This window comes from Amia ocellicauda, chromosome 20 (assembly GCF_036373705.1).
Source record: "Amia ocellicauda isolate fAmiCal2 chromosome 20, fAmiCal2.hap1, whole genome shotgun sequence".
NCBI classification, from domain to species: domain Eukaryota; kingdom Metazoa; phylum Chordata; class Actinopteri; order Amiiformes; family Amiidae; genus Amia; species Amia ocellicauda.
Window position 1 is genome coordinate 17484646 of NC_089869.1, and position 27161 is coordinate 17511806.

At 36.3% G+C, this 27161-nt stretch overlaps 2 protein-coding genes across 3 annotated transcripts; one reads left to right on the forward strand and one right to left on the reverse strand.

Moving 5' to 3' along the window:
• Positions 1 to 761: 761 nt before the first annotated feature.
• Positions 762 to 16204, forward strand: LOC136716062 (cadherin-related family member 1). Of its 2 annotated transcripts, none has more exons than XM_066693544.1 (16): positions 762 to 854; positions 1327 to 1472; positions 1552 to 1602; positions 1693 to 1782; positions 1923 to 2009; positions 3321 to 3437; positions 3855 to 3998; positions 4346 to 4424; positions 4768 to 4868; positions 5201 to 5404; positions 6319 to 6471; positions 6724 to 6888; positions 8447 to 8514; positions 9444 to 9672; positions 10006 to 10260; positions 12548 to 16204. In XM_066693544.1, exons 1-16 carry the CDS (start codon positions 818 to 820, stop codon positions 13085 to 13087), a joined length of 2466 nt encoding a protein of 821 aa, XP_066549641.1. In that variant the 5' UTR covers positions 762 to 817; the 3' UTR covers positions 13088 to 16204. The 2 variants fall into 2 exon arrangements, with proteins under 2 accessions (XP_066549641.1, XP_066549642.1); XM_066693545.1 differs by having other exon boundaries at positions 10941 to 12638.
• A 3109-nt stretch (positions 16205 to 19313) lies between these two features.
• Positions 19314 to 26895, reverse strand: lrit2 (leucine-rich repeat, immunoglobulin-like and transmembrane domains 2). The gene is made up of 3 exons (XM_066693601.1): positions 26752 to 26895; positions 25597 to 26378; positions 19314 to 23288 (listed from the first exon to the last, which is right to left on the reverse strand). The coding sequence occupies exons 1-3, from the start codon at positions 26859 to 26861 to the stop codon at positions 22480 to 22482; spliced, it is 1701 nt and encodes a 566-aa protein (XP_066549698.1). The 5' UTR covers positions 26862 to 26895; the 3' UTR covers positions 19314 to 22479.
• Between the last annotated feature and the right edge of the window lie 266 nt (positions 26896 to 27161).

The following is a 27161-nucleotide window of genomic DNA, read 5'->3' on the forward strand; positions in this document are numbered from 1 at the left end:
TCATTGGATTAGCATCTCAGCATCTGTTAGTGCTTCTTACAATCAGGCAGTCAGATCCTGGAGGACTCTTCGCTATCTCCGTCATAGTATCAGAGCTAATAGAGTTTATTGTGGTATTTCTCTAGAATGAAGAATGTAAAGAAGGTGTACATTTCATTGTTTCTCACTTTGGTGCAGGTTTGTCTGGGTAAGTTTTCATTCTTGTTATTTATATTTTTGTTATATATATATTTTTTTTTCCTATGAAGTAAACATGGTGTCTTGCTAATTGATTGTCCAATTCCAGTGTTTTATACAAGTGCCATGGCTTTAGTCCTAATACAGTGTTGATGAATTTTGATAATTTGCTGTGATATCTCAGATCAACGTGGTATTTTTCTGTTTTATTTGCTTGCCTGCTCCTCTCCGATCAGCAAGTAAGTGTAAGAGAAAGTGTCTTGAATGCTTTTATCTATAGTAAAAATGTGACTTAGTTATAAGCATAGTTCAATCACAGTAATATTTAACTATTTCAGATGGTTTGGTAAAGGATGTTAAATTGGGTAATGTGTTATATTTAGATTGGGGTTATTTGTGTATGCGTGGCATTACTGTGCTTATAATCCTAGTTCAGTGGGCTTAGCAAGTATGTGTGATTTAATTGTGTTTAATAAATAACTATGTCAGTATATATTTTTGAGTAATACAAAGAGTTGAGTTTGTATATTTTCATAAATTCGATGGGTATTAATATTGACCCTGGGGCTGTTTTCCCTCAGTTGAGGCAGACTATGCACCTTATTTTTATGATAATGGACCCAACAGTGGAAATGGCAACATGGCATTGCTGAATCTATCTGAAGACACTCCAGTTGGTAAGCATTTTCATGTAGATTTTGGAAAGAAAGAGAAAAATACAAATTCATAAGTATATATATGTTTGCAAAATAGTTTCAAATAAATAACATTGTTCTCACAGCAGTCACATGGGCTCACATTATAAGCTTGTCATTCATGACTGTTGCCTGAAATGACGTACAAAGGCTTAACAGACAAGGAGGCGTAAACCTGTCAGTAAGATGTATATCAAAGAGAAATATTTCCTTTCACTATTTTAGTCATTTGTGCATATTTACAAATATATTCTGTGTATGACAGCAAGAATATGAAATATACATGTATTATGATATACTTAATGAAATCAATTAAACTGAATGTTATCACTCACATTCTAGATTCTTAAAACAACATATGATTTATTTAATTGCTTCAGGAAAAGTTGTATGCATGCTATTCTATGACAGTTTTGAAACAGTGCTGTTAAACCCTGTATGATGTATCCTCCAGGAACACAGATATACATCCTTAATGGCACGGATCCAGAAGGGGATCCTGTAACATTTGGTTTAGCGTTCGAAGCAGGATCTAAGGAATATTTTAAGGTGGATCCAAAAACTGGAAATATAACACTTGTACAAGAACTCGACAGAGAAGTAAGGAACATTTTTTCTACTATATTAAGATCATAGTAATGGGTATGCCTATGTCATACCTTTTCTTTTCCTTTTTCAGAAGCAAGATGAAGTCGAAGTTCTTGTCAGTATTTCTGATGGCCTTAATAAAGTGAGTTTTTATTTAGTTATGCTTATCCTGTTTATTTATCATTAATTTTTCTTACATTTTATTTACAAAATGTCTTTCTTTCCTTCACAGGTGGTTGAGAAAGTGAGGGTGTTGATAACTGATGCCAATGATGAAAGTCCGGAGTTTGGAAACGTGTCTTTCATTGTGAATGTTCCAGAGGTAAGTTTGAAAATACACTGATAAAACACATTACATCCTGACATGTGAAAGTGGTTAATGAAATATGTGAAGGTATAAACATTCAGTTTGTGTTGTTGTTGTTGTTGTTGTTGTTGTTAACTCTGTTGTTTCCCACCCAGGACACACCCTCCGGAAGCAGCATATTTAAACTCCAGGCTGTGGACAAGGACATTGGGTCAGGAGGCAGCGTCACCTACTATCTTCAGGTACAGTATGTCACAATGTTGCACTCCAGTACTCTTCAAACAAAACACGGCTTTGCTCTAATGATGTCAGTGAATATTATGACTGGGTATTTTAATCCATTGTAAAAAACAAAACAAAAAACATAACCCTGAAAATAAATAAAACAAAAGGGGATACAAAAATGTGTATTAATAAATAACAGCAAGAACACATTTCATTTTAGCAAAACAATGTTTAGAAACTATGTGCAAGTCAATACAAGGATTACATTAAAATTTAATTTAGATAAAGTATGGAAGGCTTATGTGAACAGCTTAGATTTGTGGCTGATTAATACCAAATAGTAGTTAGCACGTGTACCTGTTGTGGTTATTACATAAATTTGGGCATTTGGGCAGCAGAGAGACTCTGTATGTGGGTAAAATAAATTGGTTTTCATTGCTTTTCTATGGATTTACCAGAATAACTTTGACCAAATATATAATTTTAGCCAGGACAACTTGCAATTGTTACAATATATCACATTATTTATATATACAATTAGCCTTTTTGCAGCTGGGTTAATACTGGAATAATCTAGGAACAGTATCTTGCTCAAGTTTACATCAGCAGTGTCCCCCTCCTGGGATTGGACCCACAACTCTCCACTCAGGAGTCCAGCGCCCTGACCACAGCTCCACACTGCTTCCCTATATATTTATATACTGGGCAACTAGTACTATATATCATCAACTGCAATATTTATACATTGAAATTCTCTCTATATAGGTATATACAGATCAAACAATGTTATTTATACAGTGAAGTTTAATAATATATTGAATTTTGATATATATACATTGAAGTAAGATTTAAAACTTAAATATATAGACCAGAGTTTGATACAGATACAGTGATGTTTGACATTTATACAATGAATCTTGATATTTAGGGATCAAAGTATGAAATATGTAATGAAGTTTTTTATTTATACAATGAAATATTTATAAAGAAGTTTGAATATATACATTGACTGGCTCAGGCACATTCCTAGATAGCCTAATGTGTCCTAATGAATTAAGGCTTTTGCAATTTACTACAGACAAAAACTGTGATTTCAAAAATATAATTTGTTTTGCGGTGGGGTGGGAGAGGCAAAATATATACTGGTATATTGAAATGTATCTATACAGTAGTAATATATTCCTGTATAAATCTACACACACCTGTATATTTTGTTTTATTTCTTATGTTGCTTTTTCAATAATGTTTTATTCCATATATGGTAACTTTAATTACTACTGTGTGTTCTGAGAAAACATTTTAAACGGATCCTTCATCCTGTCATTCAGAACCCTCGTCTAAACAAGTTTGCCATCGACAGACACAGCGGTGTGCTGCGCATCAAACCTGGGGAGGCGCTGGATTATGAGAAGTCTAGGACTCACTTCATCACAGTCGTAGCCAAGGTGAAATAGAGTCAGCTGTTCACTCAGGATAATGATCGTAATGCTTTGCAGCCAGACAGCTACTGAATGTCAATCAAAATATCCCTTGGTTTTACAAACAAATTCCATGTCACACATTACCTTTTATTTATTTTGATTTAGAATCAAAATCAGTTAATGTACAATGATGTCATATCTAAGGAAATTGTTGCTTGTAGTAGTTTGTACATTTTATTTTCCACTATTGTAGTTCAGCTGTTTATTTATACTCTTAAGCCTCACTGAAGACGAAAGACAAGATCCACAGTTGACTTGGATGGATATTATTGAATCCAAAATTAAGTTGTGTTTGTTGTGTTTGTTGGGTCTGTTTGTGTCTATTCAGAGAAGTGAATAGTTTCAGCCTTGACTTAATACAGCTTTTCTCCTATGCCCAAGGATGGTGGTGGGAAATACAAGGGCAAGTACCAGGTGTTGTCATCTTCAGCCACAGTGACGATCAATGTGATCGATGTTCAAGACACCCCTCCTTCGTTTGTTGGAACTCCCTATTATGGTTATGTTTATGAAGACACAGTACCGGTACGTTTGTGTGGGTGCTAATATACATGGGCTTGTTAGAATCATCTTCATAGTTGAGCTGCAATAAAAATGTATCTATACGATACCATCAGTAATACAGTACCAGAGAAACATTATTTCCACTAATAATACAAAAAACAACAACTAATGTCAGCAGTGTAATGAGTTTTATAAGATTAGTGGTATTATTGACCTGCAGTATGATTTCAGCAAATATAAATATAATCCTTTCTATTGTTATGAAGTATGATTTTTGCTACCCATTTTAAAAACAGTTAGTTGAAATGAATGGGAATTACTTTCTAATGTAAATTTCACCATCTGTGATTTGTATTTCTGTCTTTTAGGGTTCTGAGATATTTACTGTGGTTGCCCAGGATGGAGACAGAGGCAACCCTAATATTATCCTTTACTCCATCATTAATGGTAAGAAACACATAAGTCTCATAACCAAGAAGGAAACCATCCTTTGTAATCTCAGGATGACAGAATCTTTAACTAGCAATGCAGGAGTAAGTTAGCAGTATTACAGTGTGACAACAGACAGGTTATTTTTTGTAAAATCAGTAATATTAAGAATTAAGTCATTCTGTATAAGGTTTCCATTTTCTTACTCTGTTGATCAGCACCATTTCACAGTAGACCGAGTGCCTGTGCAGACAGTTAGGCATTTGCTGCAAGATGAAGAAGCTTTCTTTAAAACATTATACGAGGCTGTAACAAATCTGTTGCTATACATTATGCATCTATGTGCCTTTGTCTTCAACAGGAAGCGAAGGGCTTTTCACTGTAAACAATACAAGTGGCTCGATTAGTCTTCTTGATTATCCCATCCAACTTAAGAAGGAGATGTATGAACTTAGAATACAGGTAAATGTAACTGATATTGTTCTTAAAAAACATTATACATGAGCACAATGTGAACAATATTCTAGATTATTTGAAAGGAAGGTTGGGAATGGAATCTTCATATTCTAATGTTATCCTCAAAACATGGATTTGATGCATCCCAGAATCCATGCTCCTCAATATAGGTACTTAACCATTAGTAAAAACAACTATAATGTAATGTAAAGTATTTGATGCTACCAGAATAAAAGTAATTTATTTACTTTGTGTTCATTAAATCTCTAAAAGATTAATTCAAAGATTTTGTACATTCTTTCAATATACATATATTGTTTTCTGCTTTAATCCAACAGGCTTCAGAAGTCAGCCCTGAGGGGGACGTGGTTGCCCATATCACTACAACTGTGACGATTCGAGTTGTGGACTTGAACAACCACCCCCCTACTTTCTATGGAGAAAATGGACTTCAGAACAAATTTGAACTTACAATGTATGAACATCCACCCGAAGGCGAAATACTGAGGGGGTTAAAAATAACAGTCAATGACTCAGATCAGGTAAGTGTGCTGTTTATTAATAGTGCGCAGGAACTCAGGATTGGATCTAACACTTCCAGTGCATAGCATTGAGATAAATAGGTTGTGTTGTGTGCTACGGAGCCTTATACAAATTCTAGCAATACAACATTTTACTTTTGTATTAACCCCACCACTTTATATGGAGATGTAAACCACAGGAGGTAACAAACATTAATTATCCCACAGTGCTGTGGTCTTATTTTAAACATAGTAAAGGCAGTCCTGTGCGTTTTATTTTCATATATCTTCCAGCTTTGTAAAAGAGCTGTTTACATTTTTGCTTTTGTCATCTTATTAGATTGCCAGTGCACAATATGGAAGTTATGCAATTGCTTCTGTGATTTCCAATATGAATTGTACAAAATAGGATAAAAAGCAAGGTTCAGATGAGAGTAAGTAGTTGCTAATAATGGTTATATCATAATTCCTTAAAAAGGCTGTCAGAGCAGCTGTGTTACAGAAAGGGACAAGTGAACTAATATTATTTCATAAGCAGATTTAATATTTATTTCATGTCTAACCTTGTACAACCCAAGATTAACATATTCAATATTGTACCCACCACTGCCCCACCCCACCATGAAATCAGATCACCAATGTTTTCAATTTGTTCTCATGTCCGCCTTATCATTACATACACAGTATTAAGGATTAAACAGACTTTTTATATTTAAAATATTAAAAAAATCTTTAATGGCTTCTTTTCCAGGGTTTGGAAATTCATAAAAAAAATTAAACTAAACAACTTTGGAATATTACTTACATAATTGATCTTTTTTGGCATCCATTCCTCTGTTTTAATGTTTAGTTTTATATTGATATAGTTCTTGATGATACATGGTGTATTCTGTATGTGGAAGCATGGTTTGAGCTGCTGTTTTGCTTCTTTCTAGGGGGCCAATGCTAAATTTAACCTGAGGCTTGTGGGTCCAGGCCGTATGTTCAGAGTTGTCCCTCAGACAGTGCTCAATGAAGCACAAGTGACAATAATAGTGGAAAATTCTGCTGCAATAGATTATGAGAAATATCAGGTCTTAACATTCAAGGTATGTATGGCGTTAATCTTCCTTAAGAAACATTCTTGCAGATATAGTAAATTTACAGTATGCATACTATTCTCTGTCTGAGCAATCTGTTGTTTGTCTAATTAATTAAAATGCAGTGTATGGATGTATATACAAGCAAGGTTATACTGTAATTATATTGGAATATTTCATAATTTGAGCATCAAAATCATTTAAAATAATAAATGTGTGGTTTGTCCTTGTGCAGTAATTTCCAATTACCTGTGTTTCTAGCTCCTTGCTGTGGAAATCGACACACCTGAGAAATTCAGCTCGACGGCAGATATCGTGATTCACCTCCTAGACACCAACGACAACACTCCCAAATTCTCCTCTGACTACTACATCGCCAGGATCCCAGAAAACTCCCCCGGGGGGTCCAATGTTGTCTCTGTCACGGTCAGTGTTATTGAGTTTATGTAACCACCATTTTATTCTCCCTTCCCGAAGAGCTTTCGACACACATGCTCCAGTGAGGACTTAACTGAGAGTAAGATGATTTTAATGGAACCCAGGAACAACATTTAATAGTTGCAGGAACAAAATGAAACAGCTGATACCACAATAGTGGATATTTGTGGGAACATTATTAATAAATAAAACATTTAACCTTATACTCAATTAATCACAAGCTATTTGCAATTTGCTAGAAGGTTTAAACTGAGGTAAGCTGCCAGCTGGTTAGCACATTCATTCTGTTGTGTAATGAATAAATACCTGATCTCTACGTGCTTAACAATTAACATTGGGGTGCAGTCAGAGGTGGTTCTAGGGTATGTGGGGGCCCCAGGCAGGGGTGATTCACATTCTCCCGTGACAGCGGGGGAGGTGTGTGCGGTGGGGGGGGGGGGGGTACGGCAGAGTTTTCTCCTGTGAAAGCGGGGGGGTTCACATTTGGGGGCCCTCCCTCAGCCCGGGGCCCCAGGCAATTGCCTAGGATGCCTACCCCCTTGCGACGCCCCTGTGTGCAGTAATGGTATGAAAATGCTTACTTGTATCTATAAAGCACATTTGTTATTAAATAGGCCTAAGCAATCAGATATTATACATTGTTTTGATCTCATCTGTGTTTTCAGTGTGCATGAAGCTGCTGTGATTTCCTGTGTGAAGCTGTCCTTGTATAGAGGTTAAAAATCTTTCATGAGGCCAATTTCTACTAATTGACCCTAAATATATCTATTTTAGGTGTCCTACATAGATACTTTCTTCATACCCAAAATCACCCCTGCTATTATGGTGTAGTATAAAAATAAAAGAGTAGCACTATCTGTGACAGTAAGTATATAAGTATATAGTCCTTTGTCTGTGTTCCTGTCTGTAATTCATCGTCAGCAAATAAAAGCGGACTCAACTGGTTGAAGCCAAATCCCTGTTTTGCGTGTAGAACATTAGGGGTTATCCCCAGATCAGATTTCATCAACAAAACGAATCACAAAAAGATGACCCTCGTTGATGTCCGTGAACACAATATGAGCTGTTTGTCTAGTCTTTTCATAAAAATAAAAGCCCCAGGTTATTTCCTGTGAACAGATTCATCTCGCAGTGGAATGATGTCTGAATACCTTCTTTCAAACTGATACGTACTGTTATATAATAATGAACCATCTATAAGGGCGTTCCCTCTTTCCAGTCTGTTTGTGTACAGGGTAGTCTAGCCTAGATGTTTAAAAATGGAGGACTGACCATCAAGGGATTAATTTACTACTTATCATAATCAAAAAGCAGAGACATACTAGAATGCATGGAAAGTCCCCCTTATTGTGCTAGATGTGAATAATAATAATGATAATAATAATAATTAAATTACAGCATAATTTAATTAAACTATGATGACACAAAAAAGTAAGAAGTGTTTTACTTTGTATCATGTTGAGAATAAGGGTGGTTAAGGATGGATACTTGTTCATGTTCAATTTAGATATCACCTGATTTTACCAATCCACGTTCTTGTCTACAGGCTACAGATCCCGATTCTGGCCTCTGGGGCGAGATCAAATACTCCATCTATGGGACAGGCTCTGATTTGTAAGTAGAATTAGCATGTCTTAATGCAATGTATTAATGATTATATCAATAAAGGGTAAAATCTTCAAAGCACACACAGTGGGAGGGAGCGGGAGACTGATATGCGTCTATGTAACCACACATTTCAGAGAAGAGTAGCAAGTCTGCATTGAAAGGAAGTGATACTTTTAGAGATTATTCATTGTTGTGTTTTGGATAGGTGTTCTTAATCATTTATATTTCATTATTTAAACTTTTTGAGTGACACTACTACGTTTATTTCCTGATCTTGGCAGCATTTTTACCATGATTAGAAGTATTTTCATGCCGTGGATGTCTGCTTGCAGGTGTGTTATGGTGCAAATGTCCCCCATGGCGGCAGACTGGAACATGCTGGTCTTTCTGCTTCTCAAACAGCTTATTTAAAGTCCACAGAAGGGCTCTAGCTAATCTTGTAATTGGATTTGTAAGAAAAAAATTATCTACCAGGGTTGTCTCATGTAACAGGGCCAATTAACGAGCAATGTGACATCTGGTGCTTAGAAGATTCTGGAGTTTTGCAACCAAGGAATGAGATGTAGATATGTAAATATATGCACGGCTTTCACCTCATAGAGCAGTCTAATTATAAAATGTGTAAAACTTCACGGCTTCATGAAGACTTGTTACATTTCACAAGGTGCAAATTGTAGGAAATCGGAAAATGGCTACCATTTTGGTTTTGTCACACTCTCTCTCTCACACACACACAGACTCATGAAGAGTATATTTAGCAAACTTTTACCATTTTTGCAAAATCAGACATAATGTTATAGATTGATCTTCTTGTATGGTTCTATATCATCCCCCAATTGTATTTCACCAAGGTATGTAGTAGAAAGCGGTCACTGAAATACTTCGCAGCCACATGCTGTGCTTTTTTTTTTAGTCCTTTCTTTTCCTGTTTTTAGGTTTCTCATTCATCCAACAACAGGAATTATATATACTCAGCCATGGGCCAGCCTAGACGCAGAGATGAAATCGAAATACAATTTTTATGTGAAGGCAGAGGACACTGAGGGGAAGTACAGCCTGGCTGAGGTCTTTGTCACTGTTTTGGACATGAATGACCACTCCCCTGAATTTAATGAGAACTTCCTGGAGAAGACCATGATTATTGGTGCGCCCGTGAAAGTAGAGGTTTGTCTATTAACAGATCATTCATCCTCTTGTTATGGTACCTAACAAGAAATAGCAACAAAGATAACTATTGTATTGTCAGCATTATTTATATTATAATATATATTTTGTAATGCTAATATGACCAGATATAAATATTCTATTTATCCTTTTATATCACACGTTAGTAATATTTCTTTGCCATCTCACTCTCCAGGTAGTTTTTCTATTGGAATAACAGAATGGTGTAAATAAACTCATGTTGACCTTGACAACAAGAAATGGTCTTATAGCTTGAATCCCTACAAACTGAAAAGCTTAAAAACTTGACGCTGTTTTGTTGTTTTTCTCCAGGCAATCGATGATGATGCAGAGGAGCCAAATAATGTTATCGAGTACTCCATAATGCAAGCAGATCCGGATAACATATTTGACATAAACACAGACACTGGGGAAATCAAGCTGAAGTCCTACATTAAATCAATGGAAATAGTCCAGAACATTACGAAACAGAAAGACTGCAAGTGGTCGGTGGTGGTCCAGGCTAAAGACAGGGGCTCTCCTTCCTTCAGCACCACCGCAGTGGTGAAGATCGACATCACAGAAGCGGTAAGACGGCACCTTTGTGCTCCTAGATTAAGACCTTTGATTCTGACGTGGAATTGCTATGAAAATGCTGTAAGCAGGTCTGGTCATATATAGTTTAGTTGTATATAGTTCACAGCTAAAATGCACACTATAATTAATTTGGATTTTCAACCCTTTCACGATCCATCTCTAATTTAAATATCTCTACCCACGTAGAAAGAGAAAATGCTCAAGTGTCAGAGGGAGAGCAATGCTGAGAAGGTCAGTTGTGACACTATGATGAAAGTAGAGTGTCTGAGACTGATTATGAGTGGGTTATTTACCCTAACCCAGTTTATAAGGGGTGATTTTCATCTCCTATGGTACTTTGCATATGTTCATACCCATGCTTTTCTGGCTGATCCAAAGATCCAAACAAAATCTGACTTCCATAAAATACCAGCTGAATACCCATCCTTGAAATATTGCATCATTTCTGCTGTTAACATGTTTATTTCACAGCAAATTGGTCTCTCTTCCAATAAAATTCCAGTAAAATCTTCAAATTAAAATTAAATCTTCAATTTAATTTTAATCCTTATTATTTTATTTCACTGGAATAGTTGCTAAGCTTTTATTATTATTATTATTATTATTATTATTATTATTATTATTATTATTATTATTATTATTAAGTTGTCTTTGTGTTGTATTGTTTTCAGATAAAATCCAGGGTAATTACATACTTCTTGGGCCTCAAGAACCGTCCATGGACTGTATTTGGGATTTGTATGAGCACTGTCTTCTTCAGCATTTCATTAACAGTGCTAATTTCCTCAGTCATGTACTGGAAATCTGTGAAAAGATCTCGGGTTCACCCACAGGGCAAGATCAGAAAGATTATTAGGAGGCCCTATCCTTAAACACTTGCCTTCAGACCACTCATCTGTTTAATTTGTCCTTAATATGTAATTAGGACAATTAGAGACTGGAAAAGAATGATCTGTTTTAATTTTTTAACATTGTATAAATACATTTGGTCTGTAAAAGAGTACAGGAGCACAATTATTAGAGAAAAGCAAATATGAATCTTCAATGCAGTTTCTCAGACAAAGGACTGATCTACAGTCCACCAAAACATAACTTCCTGGCATCGTCTCACTGTATAATACTTCGATAAAATGGAAAAGTTGTATTATTTTACATTGATGACTGTTGCCCCAAGTCAAGTCTCATTAAGGAAGACATTATGCGCTTCTATTCCTTTCACAGAGATTCAAATTGGATCCTGCATTTCCCCAGTCATAGGTGCCCCATAAAACCCTTCTGATCTTGTGTGGATATAAACTGTAATTTGAGCTCAAGCATAGGGGCGAGGGGTTTGAAATGTTCACACTAATCAATATACAATGTGTGATATGAATATATATATATATAAATACTGGCTGATTAAAGTCAGAATAACTGTCCAAACCCACTGCTCTGCCAGACACATCCAGACAGCACATGCTTGACAGCAGAGTCATAGACAGGCATTGTATCGTTCATTTTCAATCTCTCAGATCACAGACTTATGTGTGTGTGTCTCTCTTATCAGGTAATAGCCTCCTGACTCAAAGATTAATGACTTTAATGATAAATCCTTGTCATGTTTCAAAGTGATATTTCAACATTAATCTGACAGGAATAGAATTCAATCGGGAATTATATGTAATTGGCAGCCTTTTCCAAAATTTCTGAAAATACCACAACTATGATCCAATTCAATGGCAGAATAACTCATTTTTAATTCAAGATACAGATCCTGAATTATCCTTAGCAGTCATGATGTATAATTTTCCATTTATCAGTATCACAGAACATTTATTTGGATCATATTTCATATCTTTGCTGGTCGTATATGGATTGTATACGTGGTATTGCTGAATTTGTAGAGCCACACATTAGGAGATACATTAAGAAAAATAACAAAACTAAATAAACAAACACTCAAATAAATAAACAAATAAATACATAGATAAATAGATAAATAAATAAACAAACAAATACATCTAATGTGAATAAGTAATTTGGATTAAACTATATAAATTAGACAGGAGACATGCACATTGCTGTGAGATGTTAATATAGTGAGCAATCTGAGTGTTGAATAATGAGACATACAGTCCTATACTGGAGTCCTGCTGGGAATTATTTGTTGTCTGGACAATTCTGTCAGGGTTTTGGGTATGTACGTCCTTAGATGGCATATTTTGGACAAATGAAGATTAACATTTTATCTCAGTCCTATGGACTTGATTATATATTTTCTCTTTGTGCTCTTTTACAGACTCAGCTCAAGGGGCCTATGGCGGCCTTTTTAATGCAAAGTAGGGAAAATCCCATGAAAGCCCTAGGTGTGCTTGCTGGTGTCATTTGCATTATGGTAATCATAACAGTCTTGATCTCCACGGCTATGTTCTTGCGCAACAAAAAATCTAACAGGATCACGCCAGCCCGTCGCATCATCAAGAGGAAGCCCAAAGACCATCAGTCCCGGCCGGACCGCAGCGGCTGGCTCCGACTCAATCGGGGAGAGAAGTTTGTGGTTGAAGAGCAAGGGAGCAATGTGGAGAATCTAAACCTCAACAACAACATACAACACTGCCCTCTGCCCCCCAGTGCCCCAGCGTTGCCCCCACCCCCCCAGTATATTCCAAGGCCCAGTGTGAAGGAGTGGACTGTGCCTACAGTTTCAGGATCAGTGGCATCCAAATCTGCCAAAAAGCCCGTTGGTAACAAGGAACCGAACGTCAGCTCTGCACTGGTGTCAGAGCTAAAGATGAAGCTGGAGAAGAAAATGATAGAAAGCAACGCACACCGCTATTAAGTCCTTCCTGATGGTATTGTTTCATGATGGATTTATTCATCAACAGGCTTTAAGTCTTTCCATTGTGTTTTCATGGTGTAGGTATATTACTTTTGCTGATATTTACATGCATTGTGAAAATGACCAGCCAGAGTCAGAAAGTCCTGGATAAGATCAAATCTAATGAGACTTTGATTTGCCCAGGTATGAAAGCTTTTGAAATGAGATCCTTAGCACGGTCAGAGATTTAATAGTCAAAGTCGAACTCGATGAAAATAGTTTAAAGAAATAAACAAATTGTACTTTTCTTTTTATGTAGAGTTTTGCTTTCTGTTGAGAGAGCCTGTTCATTTTAAGATTGATTAGCCTTATGGTAACGAAACAGCACTCAGAACTGTCAGCTGCAGTTGTCATCTAATTGTGAGTGAATTTCGCACCTGCTCCCAGAAGACTGATACTGTAAATGAGTTTCCTCCAGCAGAACACAATTAGTCACAGAAAAAGGAAAAAAATAGATTTCATTCTATGCCTATGCACAGATAGATTTTGGAAACATAAAAAACATGCATATTGGTTGCAAAAGAAAATATTTAGATATAGTTTGCAAGAAAATCATCTCATGGAAGGCAGATAATAAATCTTAAAAATAAAAATGCCACAAGTGTTTTTCATTTTAGTCATTCAAATTAAAATCAAAGGGACAATTTTCATTACCTGTGTTAGAAGATTCTGGAACTGTATACAGTTTTGCTTAATTGAGAACTGAAACAAAAACAAACAGAGTTGTGACATTCAAAATTAATTGCATCTTAGCCTGATTAAAGATTGTTGTCACCAAATTATTGCTGATTTTAATTCTGCTTTTTCCTGCTTGTTTTAAGATAATTAATTTGTGTTATCACAGCATTTGTGTTGCAGAGTATTGGAAAGGTTATTTCAGATAATACCCATTGTGATATATATGAGAATGAACTCAAGACGTGGGTATGTGAGATATGTTTACTGAGTTGCAGCTTCATTCAGTCAAATGAACAGAATGATGTGGAATTCTAAGTGCATGTGTTTGAACCTTTTTTAAACAAGATAATTAACTTAGATATTTGATATACTTGACAGAAAAGCTTTAGATAAATTAATTTAGTAAGGATAAACATAATACAATAACATATGCCATGACTTAATCAGGCTCAACTCTTATTAATCAATATCTAGCATCTACACAGCACTGCCATCTTCTGGAGTTATTAAGGAAATCAGCAACTTCAGAAATTGTTAAGAGGTACAAGGTGCCGCAAGGTGATTTTAGGTTGTAGACACTTCTCTTGGAAAACCTTTATGTGCATGTATATATAATGTATTTTTTTATGAAGGTAATCGCTAGACCTAGACCATAGCAGATTTTTTTTTTTTATTGAAATACATTTTTTTTAATGATTTTAACTTCGTTAGTAATCCAACGTGATTTGCATGAATATTCAGTAATTGTAGTAGTAGTAGCAGCAATAATAATAGTAATTATAAGAAGAATCTTAGGTGAAGCAAACAGAAAATTATCTATAAATGAATCCCTGAAGTTTTATTTATGTATAAATAATAAAATATAATAAAAAATCTAACTGATTATATAAACATCATTTACAATAGTTTACATCAGAAGAATTTAGAAACATCACCAGATTAATGTGGTGTTTTTCAAACTAGAGAAAGCAATTAGTTCATAGGAATAAAGCTTAACGGATGTTCTGATTGGAGCTACTAGAATTCCCGAAAGCTTCTTACATAACATTTCAGTTACAGTACTTTGTATGCCAAAGATATACATCTAAAAGTAAAAGCTGGTGGGGGGGAAGACATGTATGGACATTTTTCAACTTATTAGAAGCGCAACCTAAGTATTAACTATATGTGCTGGAAATGTGTTGCATATTTCATGCCAATTATTAAGAGTCAATGTCTTTTTTAATGCTTCTTAGGAATATACTTAATTCCAGTTTACATTCTTTTAAAGCACCGTCTAAGTGCAAAATCTACTTCAAATCTATATACTCTTTCCTTCCAGAGGAGTATAATAATTTATTTCCAGAGTGTTATTACTATAATAATAATAATAATAATAATAATAATAATAATAATAATAATAATCCCACCAATAACCTATGACAAAATTGTCTGCATCAGAATCAGCCACAAAAAGGGTCAAGACCAAGTGGTCTCAGGGTAATGGCAGGATAATACTGATTGATATTTTGTCCCTATAATTACAACAATATAACAGGAAGGCTCTGAACTGTATACATTTTCATGATAGCCTTCCTAAATTGAAAATACTGCAAACTAAGAGAATTTGTATTTATTTAGTGTTATAAATCCAATAAATATGTAATAGAGTGCAGCTTATGCATGTTATACAATTCAAATGCATGACACATGGCTTGTTTTGGAAAGCCATTTAATCTAGAACTGCAATAGTGCTTTGGACATGTTTTTAATATGACATGTTACAGTTTTGGGAGTGTTTTATAAATGTTGTAAAAATATCTTTGTACTAATACTTCACTCACTTCATGTCATTTCATGGCACAAAAAGGTATGAAACTCTTTTCTGTTTGGTTCTATCAGAAAACCTCTCTTTTTAAATGAAACATTGTGGTGGGATTCTATCAAGCATTAACTATTTGAACTGATAGATACACAGAGTGTTTCACTGGAGAATTGAAGTGTAGGACTTAATTTTCCACTTTGTCCCTCAATTGCTTTGTAAAGTTAAATCAAGAAACTTGCACTTGTTTTTTGTTGATATTTATCTATAATATTTTAATCACTAATGAAATCAACAATATTGACACTTTATCCATAATTCTCTGAGTATCCATTTTTTACTTTGTAAATTGTTCAATATTATTTTTGCACTTTTAATTATGTGTGTAAGTAGTTGAGATAACTATTGTTGGCAAAATGTCAATGTGTAAATCCTTTGAATGTAACAACTGGTGCAACCTGGTGTACAGACATATTAAGCCACAACATGACTTTATTGTGACATACATGTTTAACACTTGCATGTACATTTCAGTATTGTATTTATCTATGTTCATAATTTTTTATATAAATAAATCACCGAATGTTCCCCGTCTTGAAGCTCCTTGAAAGCACATTGCATTTCATTTATGATCATTACAAAGAAGAATGCTGTAGTTTGAAGATTGTCAAAAGAGCTGTACAAGCTATTTATTATCCTTTATCATCTATTGTCTGTTGAGGGAGAAACCAATGAATGAATTCACACAATTATAGTTTCAGAAGTGGAATTTTAATTTGAACACATAGATTATACACAAATACTAGTATATTTAACCAACGGCATAGGTTTAGGGGAGGAAGGACCATCGCCCCCAATGTTGAGAGAATGTTAAATTCTGAAACCTAAGCCCCTGGATATAACAATAAATAACAAGTTATTTAACTTAATTAACAGGATCTGAAAATGTTTTCTTATGGGCCGCAGGCAGCTGAACAGATAGTAATGAATGTGGTGTTATTTGAATACGTTTCAGCCCGCAAACGGGAGTCAAACTGACTGTGATCCACCATGAAAAACAGTCCATCTGATGCTGATGTCAGGATCTGCTGATAGAGGGCTCGTCACATGCTCCCAGGCTTAATCAAAGCTCATCTGTTCAAAATTACAAAACCCCACACTTCCACTGAACCGCAGCTCAGGGGAATTTTAATGTGAAGCTCATTGCGACAGCAGTTCGGCCGTCTCCCAAGAAGAGTAGCGACTTTCGAGAAACACGTGTCTTGGCAGGCAGGAGACATGCTATATTTCATAATGAAAAGAGTGCGGATTTTCCCTCAAAAGCATGCATTCACTTTTTTATGAGGACAGATACCTATTGTTGTTCAAGGGGGTTGCTATTGATACTGTTAAGAAGGAAAAGGCTTTAGAAAAATAACTATTAAATGTGTGCAGGGCCTCGGAATCAGCGGTTTCACATTTCCTGCATGAAAGATGCCGGATTTAAGAGTTATACTGGAATTCACTTTCTATCCATTTCCCCCTGCAGAGTTTAGCCAGAGAATTCTCCACAAAATGAACATTATATTACTCTTCATTTCAGCCCAGCTTCATTTTCAGCATGACTCTCCACTGGTCTCCTTTATTTTATAGGAGGTCTCTATCCTTAAATTCAAAACTCCCATTTTTATGGAATGCACTGGTGGTACAATGTAAAATGTTTCTAATTAAAAAGCTATATATCCAATATCGAAAAATAATTATCAAAAAATGTTACATTAATATATTCAAGAGATTCCAAAGACCCCTAAACAAGTTTAAGATTGTCAGTGAATGTGTCCTTAAAGTTGTTTTGTGTGGAATTATTATTATTATTTTTGTGTGATAATTTCTTACTTAATTGATTTGTTTCTGCCCTTTGAAAAAGTAATTAATGGAGAAACACATCTTGGTATACAAGTGACCCCCCTTAACAACACGAATTGTGTGAGAGAGACTCGGGTGTATAAAAAGAGCAGTTTAAGGCATTGTAGTCCTTTCTGTTACAGACAGGTGAATACTATGATATACATCAAACAATTATCAAGACACTAAGTGGTTGTTGGTAAATAATAAATATAAATCAAGTTGAGAATTATTTTTTTCCCATGACCTTGTTACATTAGCATTCATGGCAAGCTTGGAGTTTAATTAATACATTTTGAAGTGGCAAGCTGTTGAAAATCTGAAGCCATCATATACGGAGACAATTTTGTTAAGTTTAATTTAGCACAGTATGCTGCCATAGATTCTTATAAAGAGAGCCTGTACATGCTGAAACAAATAATGAGTTGGAGCATGAAGGTCAAGGAATTACTTCATGTAGGCTGTAAGGGAGGATTACTTAGTTTATATGAGAGGATTACAAAGTTGTAAAGTGCATTGATGCACGCAGACAGTTGATGGCATGGCATGCAATGCAAATAGCAATTTTAATTGAAGGGCTTCCTCAGTTCATACCTCAGAAAGTGAAAGAGGTCATTGTATACATATGATACACTTTTGATACATTCAATATATTTAGGCACTAATTAGGGGGACACATCTTCCTATGACTTGAATTCTCCTGTATTTATGTATGCCATTAGTAGACCCAGTGGTATAGGGTGGGAATGGAATGTCTTTGTGGCAATGCGACCAGGTTCATTCAGGATAAATTAGTGCATGTTTTCAACCATCTCAAATAAACTAGTTCAGTGTTCAGTGTGCAAGCTTAGGTAGTAGATTCAAGCTCTGAGGGATGTTTTGTACATACATTTAGTTTGTTTAAATTAAATATTGTTGATTGTTGTTTTGTTCATCTGGCTAAGATTATGCATACTTACGTGATCACAATTCACATTTTGTGCTTTGTGTTTGTAATAGGAGTTTGTAATTGTTGGTGTTAACAGTGGGATTCCTCAGGACCGCTACACTAAACGAGTAGGCTCCTTTGTCAGGTTGCAGATATATGGTTTCTTCAGTATCTCATTACATATTTTGTTATTAAAATATTGAACATTTGATGCAAGCTTGACTGTGTGATCTGTACTTGGACCAACATCATACCACCTATACAGTGAATACTTCAAAAACTCAGGATCCAGACAGCTATTAGATAAAGATAATGCAAAACAGAACAATTATAATCTGCTTACTAGTATTTGTTTGCATGCACGTAAACCATTTGCTTATATAATAAATCCTCTTTCTAATTGTATTGAATGCCAAAAAATATGCATGTGTTGGCAATCGTACAAATGCATAACTGTTTATAGAGGCAGAGGGAGCAAATGGCTTACAATCTCGTATTGGGTCTAAGTGGTAATCCTTTTTACAGGAAGTATGCAATAGCTTAATAGCATGTCTACTGTGAACTTGTAATCCTATACTGTCACTCAATGTTAAAGGAGGTGTTTATATTATGGTAGTAAGCAGTTTGTGTACTAAACATATTTGTATTCTTTTTTATTTCTGATACTGTGCTCTGAATAAACCTTAAATTTGAATCACTTCCTCCAGAAGGTATAAATTGTCTTCAGGTTATCTAGACAGTTAATAAAAGACAACAATAGATTTGAAAGTATTAGTAAATAAAGTAATGTGAAATACACTCATAGATCTTCACCAGTCATGTTTTGCAACCTGTTGGATATATTACTAACTACTCCCCAAATCACCAAGGTAAAAAAGTACACTTTAGTTCTAATATGCAACAAACTACAATTCCAATCCATTTATTATATATCACATTTTACAACCTCAAATTCCTTATTAGGACATACATACACACACACCCACTAAAGATGTATAAAATGTATGTTAAACTATTCATCAAAAGAAAAGGTTAGTACATTCTGAATATGCTTACATACATACATATAGAACATAAGAACATAAGAAAGCTTACAAACGAGAGGAGGCCATTTGATCCATCGCGCTCGTTTGGTGTGATTCAAGGATCCTATCCAGCCTATTTTCAATTGTTCTCAAATTGTCGCTTCAACCACATCGCTGGGTAGTTTGTTCCAGATTGTGACGACTCTCTGTGTGAAGAAGTGTCTCCTGTTTTTTGTCTTGAATGCCTTGAAGCCCAATTTCCATTTGTGTCCCTGGGTGTGTGTGTCCCTGCTGATCTGGAAAAGCTCCTCTGGTTTGATGTGGTCGATGCCTTTCATGATTTTGAAGACTTGAATCAAGTCCCCACGTAGTCTCCTCTGTTCCAGGGTGAAAAGGTTCAGTTCCTCAGTCTCTCAGTAGGACATTCCCTTCAGACCTGGAATAAGTCTGGTTGCTCTCCTCTGAACTGCCTCTAGAGCAGCGATATCCTTCTTGAAGTGTGGAGCCCAGAACTGCACACAGTATCCAGATGAGCTCTAACTAGTGCATTGTACAGTCTGAACATCACTGCCCTTGTGCTCAATTCTACTCTTTTGACAATATACCCTAGCATTCTGTTTGCCTTTTTATTGCTTCCCCACATTGTTTGGATGGAGAAAGTGAGGAGTCCACATAGACTCCTAGGTCTTTCTCATGCGTTACTTCATCTAGTTCTATTCCTCCCATAGTGTAATTATAGTGGACATTTTTGTTACCTGCATGTATTACCTTGCACTTGTGCACTACAGTCTGAACATCACTGCCCTCAATTCTACACTTTTGACAAAATACCCTAACATTTTACTTGTAATTTAGTAATTTATTCTCCTGTAAGATTGCACTTTAGTCATACTCTTGCCTCTGCATTACTAGCACTTGTATTGTTTATTTTGATTTCCCCTGCCTTAGCTCTTAAATTTGTCTTAACATCTTCTCTGCACTTATTAGCTTTTACAATCTAGGATGTAAGACCTTATATATTGTTTACTGTATATCTCATATACACTTTCTGAATTCTGAATGTGTAAAATGTATTATGCCTTGAATTGCACTGTATTATTGCACTTTGTATTGCTCTTATATTTTGTAAGTCGCCAAGGGCATCTGCTAATAAATAAATAAATAAATAAATACATAAATAAATAATTAATAATAATAATAATAATAATAATAATAATAATAATAATAATAATAACATTCTGTTTGCCTTTTTTATTGCTTCCCCACATTGTTTGGATGGAGAAAGTGAGGAGTCCACATAGACTCCTAGGTCTCTCTCATGCGTTACTTCATCTAGTTCTATTCCTCCCATAGTGTAATTATAGTGGACATTTTTGTTACCTGCATGTATTACCTTGCACTTGTCCACATTGAATTTCATCTGCCAGGTGTCGGTCCACCTATTTTAGAATCATCTGCAAATTTGACAAGTTTGCTAACTATCCCAGAGTCCAGATCATTAATATAGATTAGAAACAGCAAAGGCCCTAGTACTGATCCCTGTGGAACTCCACTAACAACCTCACTCCAGTTAGAAACGACCCTCTGTTTCCTATACATCAACCAGTTCATAATCCATCTACTTACATTACTCTGAATACCTACAGCTTCCAATTTGAGGATCAGTCTTTGCTGTGGAACCTTTCTGTCTAATAATTTTTTCCAACATTTTACAAGTAATGCAGGTGAGACTGATTGGTCTGTGATTTCCTGGCTCAGTTTTGTCCCCTTTCTTGTGGATTGGTATGACATTTGCCATCTTCCAGTCAGTTGGCACATCCCCTGTTCTAAGTGTCATTTGGAATATTTGAGTTAGCAATCTAAAAATAATTTCCCTCATTTCTTTAAATACTGTTAGGGTTTGACTGGACTGGTTGTTAACCTGTGGCATGTTTTCTGTTTTTTCTTTTGTAAAAACCTCTGTGAAATACTCATTTAGAACATTTGCCACATCTTGTTCATTTTCCAAGATACTTCAATTTTTGCCCTTTATCTGTTTCACTTCCTCCTTTATTGACCTCTTGCTGTTGTAGTATTGAAAACAACTCTTTGCGTTAGTTTTAGCTCCAAGAGCGACGTTTCTTTCTATTTCCCTCTTTGCTTTCCTGATCCCTTTCTTAAGATCTCTTTGCAAGTTCAACATATTCTTTGTATTTTGTTTAATCTCTATCCCTTTTGTATGTGCTATACATTTTCTTTCTCCTGATATTGTTTTGCATACCTCTATTAAACCATTTTGGCCAATGATTTTTGGTCCTCAATTTGCTAAGTTTTGGTACAAATTGCTCCTGAGCCTCAAGTAGTATATTTTTCAAATATAACCATCCATTTTCAACTGAATCTGTATCCAGTGTGCTCCAGTATAACTCTTCTAAGTGTTGCCTCATACCTTCAAGGTTTGCTTTTCTAAAAGTATAGACTTGGTCCTTGTTTTTTGAAAGTATGCCTCAAAGCTAACCATATTGTGATCACAGTTTGCCATTGGTTCTCTAACTAGTGTCCCTCTGACTCTATCCTGGTCATTTGAAAAGATCAAGTCAATGTATGCACGGTCTCCCTGGTGGTTCCCTGACAAATTGAGTTAGAAAGCAGTCATTTACCATCTCAACCATTTCTATTTCTGCTTCTGTAGTCCCAACTGGGCTTTCCCAGTCTATGTTTGGGAAATTGAATATGTTATTGCATATGTTAACAAAACAATACGTTTACATGTCGGTAATAATAGTGCTGTATATAGGCCTATAGAATGAGGAAATAAAGGCATTTTCAAGTACACAAAATAAAAGCTAGGTCAAATTGCTCAATTGCTAAGGATTAACTTTTGATTATGAGTGGTTCATTAAAACCAGAGTTTTTGTATAATACATTATTCTTTCCCTTTCTTAAATATTGAACGGCCCAGTTGAAATATGTTTATAATATTTTTGTGTTTTCATCTTATACCAGGTATCAGTTATTGTTGTTATTGCTGGGAAATCTCAGTGTGTGCACCAGTGAATTAGTACAGCTCTGCATTGTTCCTTTGTTCAGCTCTGGCCTTCTGTGTTTTGTCCTCTGACCTCCTCCTTCTTCTTTTGTCATCACTAGAGTCTCTACAGAGCCCTTCATCACTCGCTGCTTGTAAACTATCAAATGTGCCCTGTCTTTCGCTGGATTTGAGGGTCTTCTCTGCAAGCCGCCGCCTTTTGCATATTTCACTGCATCGTTCAAAGCAGCTGAACTTGGTTTCTGTGGTGCATGCATACATTCCTGCGGGCACTGCCAGCACCATGGCACACACAATAACCACGATGTGAATCAGCTTTTCTCTCTGCTCAAGTTCACTGATGTCACTGCCGGTCACAAACACAACACATTGACCTCTTCTGGGAGGCTGATTTTTTAAAGTAATGCACACTTCGTACTTTGTAGCTGGCAGCAAATCTGTGACCGAATAGCTGTTGATTCCTGGGCCTATATAGATTGTTTCTTTTCTGGCATTGTCGTATTTGCCGAAGTGTATGGTGTACCAGCTTTCCGCTGGGTTTTCTGTGGCGGCGTACCATTCAAGAGTGATCCCATAGACTGTCTGTTTGGCAATACGGATGTCTATGTAAATGTTCTCTTCCACTGACGATGACGATAAAGGATATAATGGAGAAAGTGCAAATGATGTATTCGGGGCAGTGACGTTTACAAATATGGTGACATTGGAGTTCCCAATAAAATTAGTGGCAATACAGGTGTATGTCCCTCTGTCCAGTAGACTTAATGACGGGATCGTCAGTTCAGACTTGATGGTATCTTCATTAATCCGTGTTCTTGTCTCTAAATTCATGAAACAGAAAAAAAATGCTCTCAGATGCAATACATTGTATATCCACTTCTTAATATGCAACTACAAAATCTATGATGTTATTAAAAATCTACCTCAACTCAATTTATTGCACCAGATTAGCATTTAAGGCAATCATTGCTCTACATTATTCTTCAGAATGATGTTGACTTTGGAATAAATATATATACAGCTTCTGGTGTGATGATTTTGTCTTTATAGAAATGGCTAACCTTCTAAAAAGATAATTGACCTTCCCTTCAATATATTTAGAAATACATCTGATTTACATTACAATTAAACATGTTTACAGGCTTGTGTTGTGAGTAACTGTGAGTAATTACTCTATTGCAGAGGCAGTGTGATCTGGGTCACCATCTTCCTTAACAATACTGCCCTGTTTGGACACATCAGTATCGCATAAAGGTCGATGTTGCCCTTAAGGATCTTTATAGATTGTCACCATTAAGTGTCCTAAATTAAACTCCACACAAAGAGCGCCATTGAGCCTCACAACTCTGGGTCAATTAGCAGACATGACGAAAGTGTTAAGCCAATCCCAAGAAGGAGTCAACAGAACAGGTCCACTAACCCAGTTCACCTTAGAAAGGCTGTAACCAAAACTAGAGCCCTGGCCTATTAAAATGACTACCCCCATGGAAGCATTTCTGCAAAGTACCATGGTATTAAGATTAACCTTCAATCTAGTATGATGCACAAGGCCAAGTTACCAGATTCAGATGTGTCTGTGTCTGCTCTGTTTTGTGATTAGTGTTTTGCTGTCCCTTCATTAGTCTCTGAGTCACGGCTGTGTTTTTCAATATGGTAGGGACTCTGTATTATTCCTACATGTTTTACCATTCCTTATGATTCAAAAATGACATATGTACTATGTACACTCACCTAAAGGATTATTAGGAACACCATACTAATACTGTGTTTGACCCCCTTTCGCCTTCAGAACTGCCTTAATTCTACGTGGCATTGATTCAACAAGGTGCTGAAAGCATTCTTTAGAAATGTTGGCCCATATTGATAGGATAGCATCTTGCAGTTGATGGAGATTTGTGGGATGCACATCCAGGGCACGAAGCTCCCGTTCCACCACATCCCAAAGATGCTCTATTGGGTTGAGATCTGGTGACTGTGGGGGCCAGTTTAGTACAGTGAACTCATTGTCATATTCAAGAAACCAATTTGAAATGATTCGATCTTTGTGACATGGTGCATTATCCTGCTGGAAGTAGCCATCAGAGGATGGGTACATGGTGGTCATAAAGGGATGGACATGGTCAGAAACAATGCTCAGGTAGGCCGTGGCATTTAAACGATGCCCAATTGGCACTAAGGGGCCTAAAGTGTGCCAAGAAAACATCCCCCACACCATTACACCACCACCACCAGCCTGCACAGTGGTAACAAGGCATGATGGATCCATGTTCTCATTCTGTTTACGCCAAATTCTGACTCTACCATCTGAATGTCTCAACAGAAATCGAGACTCATCAGACCAGGCAACATTTTTCCAGTCTTCAACTGTCCAATTTTGGTGAGCTTGTGCAAATTGTAGCCTCTTTTTCCTATTTGTAGTGGAGATGAGTGGTACCCGGTGGGGTCTTCTGCTGTTGTAGCCCATCCGCCTCAAGGTTGTACGTGTTGTGGCTTCACAAATGCTTTGCTGCATACCTCGGTTGTAACGACTGGTTATTTCAGTCAAAGTTGCTCTTCTATCAGCTTGAATCAGTCGGCCCATTCTCCTCTGACCTCTAGCATCAACAAGGCATTTTTGCCCACAGGACTGCCGCATACTGGATGTTTTTCCCTTTTCACACCATTCTTTGTAAACCCTAGAAATGGTTGTGCGTGAAAATCCCAGTAACTGAGCAGATTGTGAAATACTCAGACCGGCCCGTCTGGCACCAACAACCATGCCACGCTCAAAATTGCTTAAATCACCTTTCTTTCCCATTCAGACATTCAGTTTGGAGTTCAGGAGATTGTCTTGACCAGGACCACACCCCTAAATGCATTGAAGCAACTGCCATGTGATTGGTTGGTTAGATAAATGCATTAATGACAAATTGAACAGGTGTTCCTAATAATCCTTTAGGTGAGTGTATATTGCTTAAAACATCTAGACAAAAAGAAGGAAATAAATGTATAGCAGGCTACAAGGTATACATATCTATCTACTTGTTGGGCTAAGACATTTGAATGAAGCTGTCTCATTTAAAAGGGCAGTACATCTGGTTTAGCATGATAACGTATGGTCAAAGTTAACAAAATAACACTAAACCTTACCATTGAATCCTCTTACAATCTTCAGACCATATGTCCACCACACTGCAGGGTCCGGCCTTGCCTTAGCCAAGCATGTAAGAGAAATGTTCACCCCCAATGGCAGTGTAAGGTTTGTATTGGGGGCAGTGGCCTCTGGCTTCATGCAACTATTCAATTCAACTTCGTGAAAAAACTTGCCTGCCCTGAATTTTGGGCCTGAGCAGGTCAAGTAAGAATTCATTAAAATGATAGGTGGGGTAACAGATCTAATGAACTGAACAAAGCCTTTCAGACGACAGTCACAAATCCACGGATTGTCATGCAGAGCGAGGACAACGTTTGCCAAGCGCTCCTGTTTTCCTCCCTGTTGCTGTGCTGTGTGGTAGAGAGGCCAGTTCAGAAAGACATCTTTGGATATAACTGTAAGCTGATTGAAGGATAAGTCTAAGTAGGTCAGGCCTGGCAAATGTCTTAGTGCGTATTCTGGGAGCACGTCTAGTCGGTTGTGTTTCAAATCCAAGATTTTTAGCACAGATGTATCCTGAAACGCTGTCCAGGGTACTGAACGCAAATTGTTCCCCTGCAGTCTTAGCTCAGTCAAGTTCTTTAATCCCTCAAGGCTCCTTATATTCATAACAGTTATATTGTTAAAATTAAGCCAGAGATATTCCAAGGCACTAATCGTAGAAAACGACCCACGGGGTAACTCTGTAAGGTGACATTTTTCAATTCGGATTTTTCTGAAATCTTGCGGGATGTTTTCAGGGATTCTTCTTAGGGCGGTGGCCATGCAAAGTAAAGATCTAACAAGTGCATGGAAATAACAGTATTAGGACAAGTGCATTCTGCAAATGTTAAATAAATACATACATATATGAATGATGTAAAACTGATATATACTCAAAATAATTTCAGTCTTCTATTAAACATATATGAGCACATGATTTTAATTGCGAATACAGAACAAGTTGAATTTACGATGGTTTAAAAAGTTACAATTATTTAAATAGTTTGTTGAACTGTTTAACCATTATCAGTGTATTCAAATAATGAAAAGAAATAGAAAAACTAGTTGAACACCCCCAGCGACGACAACATACCGACCTACGCAGAGGCTTTGAAATCTGCCACAGTGCCCTTCCGATCTGTTTGATATTTAAAGAAAATGCAACTTACCTCCCAAAACTGTCATTTCTACAAGTACAAGCAGGCAAACAGTGAGAATTAACTGGATCTGTGAGAAGAAAAACAAAACCTATAGCCAATACAACATAAATGGTGTCCATATTCCTTTAAAGAAACACATGTAAAGTATGTTTACAGAACAAGTCCACAGGTTCAGTCGAACAAAGCTTATTATCAGTAATCCTCCTTGACGCAATCTCACAATCTTAACACCGTCACTGAAGGACAGTTAAAGACTCCGGAAGTCGGGTATTTTTAGCCTAATGAAACACACTTCAATTTATTTAGGTTACAATTCTTCTTTTTCTTCGTATTATTATTATTATTATTATTATTAGTAGTAGTAGTAGTAGTAGTAGTAGTAGTAGTAGTAGTAGTAGTAGTAGTAGTAGTAATATGGA

Bases quoted from the DNA above. Each gene is read 5' to 3' on its own strand.
- LOC136716062 (XM_066693544.1), top strand. From the start codon at position 818: ATGGCATTGCTGAATCTATCTGAAGACACTCCAGTTG. The intron at 855-1,326 runs GTAAGCATTTTC...TGTATCCTCCAG, and splicing joins ATCTGAAGACACTCCAGTTG to GAACACAGATATACATCCTT. The intron at 3,438-3,854 runs GTGAAATAGAGT...CCTATGCCCAAG, and splicing joins TCATCACAGTCGTAGCCAAG to GATGGTGGTGGGAAATACAA.
- lrit2 (XM_066693601.1), bottom strand. From the start codon at position 26,861: ATGGACACCATTTATGTTGTATTGGCTATAGGTTTTGTTTTTCTTCTC. The intron at 26,379-26,751 runs GTAAGTTGCATT...TGCACTTGTTAG, and splicing joins AGAAATGACAGTTTTGGGAG to ATCTTTACTTTGCATGGCCA. The intron at 23,289-25,596 runs GTAAGGTTTAGT...TCATGAATTTAG, and splicing joins GATTGTAAGAGGATTCAATG to AGACAAGAACACGGATTAAT.